The following is a 4,837-nucleotide window of genomic DNA, read 5'->3' on the forward strand; positions in this document are numbered from 1 at the left end:
TACAAACTTGTTGGACAAATGTCTTCTGCAAGAGAATAACTTTATTCTCTTTTAGAAACATTTAGAATAGTTGTTTGGCTGGCAATTTAAGATTTCTATTATGGCTAATAGAACCCAGAAGATCAGAAACTTAACAGGTAATGGGATCTGGTAGTTTGAAGAAAAATGTTTCAAGTAGCCTCATAACTGTTTAATGCTGATATAACCTGTTCTCTACATACAAAGCCAGCAAAACAGGACTTGGAAAGTTAACTTTATCTTTGCTAAGGTCCATTCTTCTTTACGATCAGAAAACTAAGGTATCAGTCAGCAGTTAACCCTTCCCACTGTTCGTAAGTATTCAGGTGTAATAGACATGTAACATAACCTATGTAAGCTGATGAACTGCTGTAGTCCACTGTTTGTTCACTGATGAGGATCTCATGAGAACTACTTCTTGTGGAATAAGACAGGAAACTGCCATTCCTGCAGAATTACTTAAACAGTGATGACCACCTCTTTTTACCATCTGGTTTAAAAGGATATTTTGTAGCATAGGCTTTAAAGAGTGGGCTATTAAGTACCGACTGCTCTGAAGAGAGAAATTTTGTGTGCTTTTGTAACAGCTTGCTGACAGACGCTACTGATTATATCCTGAGCCAATGTTGTCCTTATCCCTGAGCAGACTTGTCATTCCATAATGTTTCTAATTGTCTTCCTGAACTCTGCAGATGTTAGACAAAAAAGTATTCCTTTAACTGTATAAAAATAGTACAACTTGCCTGAGCTTGGTTGTCAAAACTCTTCTGGGAAGTAAGGCTTGACCCCTTTTGAGGTGAAAAGGATATTCAATTGATGTCTCTCTCTTCCTGCTCAATGTGCTAAGCATTAGGTGACTGTTTTTTCTTTTACAAGATTGGCCTACATCTTTCTCACTCTGTGTTTAAAAAATGCTGCATCTACAAGAGTATTTTGTGAAGGCCCTGATCCTTTCAGTGTGCTGGGGCATGCGCAGTCATACTAGTGCAGATCTAGCTGTAATGATTTAGATTACAGTGCCTTCAACTGAAGGTTACCACCAATGTGGCTGAGATGCTGCTCACCGTCTTCTGAGTGCTCTCTGTGAAAAGTGAGACAGATTGTCTAAAATTCCTTTCAGATACGCTCTGTGATAAATCTTTTGCACTGAAAAGGACTATGAGTGATCATCTTGTCAGTCGTGCTATCTCAGCCATGGAGGAATTAACCCCAGTGAGGGACAGGTTAGCTCTGATAATTTATTTTACTGCTCCATCTGGATCTGCAAGTGCACTTAGGGCATACCCAAGAGGTCTTAACAAGAGAGCCACCTGGGTGAGTTAAAGACAGGAACACTTGAGATTTCAGACCCTCTGAAATCTTATACGGTCTGAAGTCTTATACGGTCATTGTGCAAGAGGTTAAGGAAAATTATCTTTTCAAAATATATATTGTTACCTAGACAGTCTTGGACAGTAGGACTTTTCTTGTACCGTGAAGAGCCTGGTTGTCTTGTCTTCAGGATGTCCAGAGCTCCATGTCTTCTATCAAGAAAAAAATTCTAATTATTTTACTAGGTAAAGTCACACTGATTGGGATCAAACTGATTATTTCCTCAGTGGCAGAGAAGTGTCAGGGCAGTAGGTGAAAAGAATTTCTGCGGATGAGGATTGAAATCCTAGAATGCAGTGGGGGTTTTCTCATTCATTTTAATGAGATCAGGATTTCAGCTAAGGAGTTTTTAAAAGATGGCAATCACATGGAGATAAGATCTCTGTCTTTTGTAGTTGCTCTACTTAATGAATTCCTTATCCTGGCTGTGAGCTTGAGATAATATGAACAGCAATGAAAAATTTCAACGTTAACAAAATCTGTTCTTCTTTCTTCGTCTGTGCTACAGAGGAGAGCATTAAGGACAGCCTCTGAAAAACTCAGGAATCGTTCCTCTTTTTCTACCAATGTTGTATACAACACTCCAGGAACTCGAGTAAACAGATACATCAGCCGTTTGATAGAGGCCCGGCAAACTGAGTCTGAGATGGCTGACTTGAACTTCATTACCCTGAAGTATAAACAAATAGAGCGTGAAAATAAAGTAAGGAGTTTTTAAATTATTTTTACTGATTTCACTGACCATGAGCCAACCAGCATTTTTTTTTTTTGTCTGTTTTTAGACAATATTTAAATTCTACTCACTATCTTTAAATAATCCTCTGGACTGTCTCTCAGTTAAGAGGGAGACATTATCTCTACCTTCTATGGAAGCACTTGGAGGGGATAAAAAGAAAGATCAGTACCTTTCTACTCATCAGTATCCTCCCCCATGAAGTTACACATCCTGTGTTTTGGCCTTCCTTTTCCTTCTCCAAACTGCCTGACCTGCGTCACCTGTTTGATGCTGTCTCATGGCAATGTGGCTGTCTACTGACTCATCTGCTCTGGAGAAGTGTTAATGACAGGAGGATGCTTCCCTCTGCATATGTAGCCTGATAAGTATTGATCCTGTCAATCCTCGAAAACATAAAAATATCTTAAATCTCTGGGCAAGGATGTGATCTTCTGCCAGTGTGACTGTGCTGAAAGCAGTGGACTTACTCCAGACTTATAAGCATGCATATAAGCTAACGAAGTAGAGCTGTTCGTTCCTACCTTGTATGGGTTTTATTTGTAAATGCAGATTGTTTTAATTGAAAAAAAAATAAAAGCCTTTCATTTATGTGTTTGAAAAAGCAGAAATGATATGATTTTGGATTAATTTGGCAGTAGCATTTATTTTTCCACTGTAAGTCACTTCGTAGTCTAAGATTTCATGTCACTACTGTTTCGAGTCAGAAGGCTGTGTGCCACATTGGACTCAATTTTTTTAAGGTAAAAAAAATCATTAACTTTGATTTCAAGTTTCCACAGTGATTTATTATTTAATTGTAATTGTTTTCTTTCAAAATAAGAAAGTCTTTTGGTGTAAATGAGATTAAAATTTGGATCTTTCTGGGAAAACACTCGTGCGTTTCCACCTCTGAAAAGTGTTCTGTTGTAAGGACTATGGCTTCGTGGAATCAGGGACAGTAACTGCTCAAAACTGAGCCCATGTCTCTCAGTAGCAGCTACCTCCAGCCTACCTGTTAGTGTCCTGTCCTGAGCAGCTGAGGTGACGGGACGCCTTGAAGGCAGCACCAAGGGGGTTTTGGCCTTTTTTTGTGATGAGTAAGTGGAAAGGAGGGAGTGCCACCTCTGCCTGGTTCAAAATGGCTGAATCCTTTTTGCTCCAAAAGATAAACTTATGCCTGAGCCTAACCCAGATTTGACTGGTTACAGGGTGAAAATTAAGCAGCTAGGCCAACAGTAGCAGCTGAAAGAGAAGGCTGTCAAGGAAAATGTTGTGTAGACTTGCCTCATTTTTTTTTTTGGTGAATTAAGCAATGATTATTTGTACGTTTGTAAAATGGGTAGGGGCTTGTTCTTTCTTACTGAGAATGGACAAGCATGGGTGGCTGGGTGTGTATAAAACTCACTGTCTTAATTTCTTCCTTTCTTTAACAGTACCACCAGCTTCAGGATGAGTACTTCACCAGTGCTGTAGTTCTCTCACTAATTCTAGCTGCCTTATTTGGCCTTGTCTACCTTCTAATAATACCACAGTAAGTTTCTGTCTTTTGCCATTATAATTCAAAGTGGAACATCTTCTAGCATCCTGCACGGGTCAAAACATTAATGTCTTTGGAATGGGAACTAAGACCCAGGTTGGTATCTTCTGACAGGAGATTCTCTGTTGGTATACCCTCAGTCTGACTGTTACCTCTTCCATTGGTCCAAAGGAGCCACATTTTGGTATCTTAATTAAAACAATTTCTTCCCTGTTCTCTCAACTTTTTTTCTTTCTTTTTTTTTTTTTTTTTGGTAGAAGGATGCTTTTAGAAGACAAAATCTAAGTTGCTAAACTTATTTAAAGCATTTCTGCACTACAAACAAAGGTGTTACTGCAGCTTTTCTAAATGTATTTGTGCTGGCTTTGGATGAGGTACTTCAGGTATTGGTAGCAACATAGATAAAACTGTACAGAGCTTAATGGGAACTAAGTACTGAAGTACCTGTCCAGCTTTTCAACCCAAATTTATAGCCTGCACTGAGGTTTTTGGTATCAATGCTATCACTACACAAACTGCCTAGTGCGTAGTTTGGCCATTCCCACATGAGTTGCAGTCAGACTCTGCTTGCACTAAAGCAGACATAACCAAATACTCATGATGTATTTGGGGGGTGTCTAATGCCTATTGCTGAGTGATATAGTTTAGTGATTACTTCAGATTTTGTCAATTCTTTGTGAATGCTTACTAAATAAAAAAATTATTAGACTTCTCTTTCACATCTAGGGGTTATAATAAGTAGATATAATTGTGTTCAAGGTATAAAAATGATTAGTAATAAGCTTTTTCAGATGAGAATATCAAAACATTCAAAATAAGCTTCACTCACTTTTACTAATTATTAGGATTTCAATGGGAATAGAACTGACCACAAGATAATGCTTTTGAAAATCCCATTTTAAATTCTGGTCTTTTCTATTCACAAATTCCCCAGTCAGAATAATACTTACTCCTATATTCTATTATTTCTAATTGAAAGTTTGAGAAACACCTTTTTTACTTCAATAATAATAATCATCATATAAATTTGTTATATAGAATCATAGAATCATTAAGGTTGGAAGAGACCTCCAAGATCATCGAGTCCAACCGTCAACCCAACAACACCATGCCCACTAAACCATGTCCCTAAGCGCCTCATCTACCCGTTTTTTAAATACTTCCAGGGATGGTGACTCAACCACTTCCCTGGGCAG

The 4,837-nt window shown here is 38.3% G+C and overlaps 1 protein-coding gene across 1 annotated transcript in view; it reads left to right on the forward strand.

The window, feature by feature from the left end:
* Nucleotides 1-4,837, forward strand: part of ADCY1 (adenylate cyclase 1 (brain)) — a 116,192-nt gene that overhangs the window by 78,999 nt on the left and 32,356 nt on the right. The window contains exons 9-10 of the mRNA XM_009323210.1: nucleotides 1,898-2,092; nucleotides 3,538-3,635. Of these exons, the coding sequence (XP_009321485.1) occupies nucleotides 1,898-2,092; nucleotides 3,538-3,635 (293 nt within the window). The remainder of the gene's footprint in view (nucleotides 1-1,897; nucleotides 2,093-3,537; nucleotides 3,636-4,837) is intronic.

Source organism: Pygoscelis adeliae, unplaced genomic scaffold (genome assembly GCF_000699105.1).
Source record: "Pygoscelis adeliae isolate BGI_AS28 unplaced genomic scaffold, ASM69910v1 Scaffold360, whole genome shotgun sequence".
Lineage (NCBI taxonomy): Eukaryota > Metazoa > Chordata > Aves > Sphenisciformes > Spheniscidae > Pygoscelis > Pygoscelis adeliae.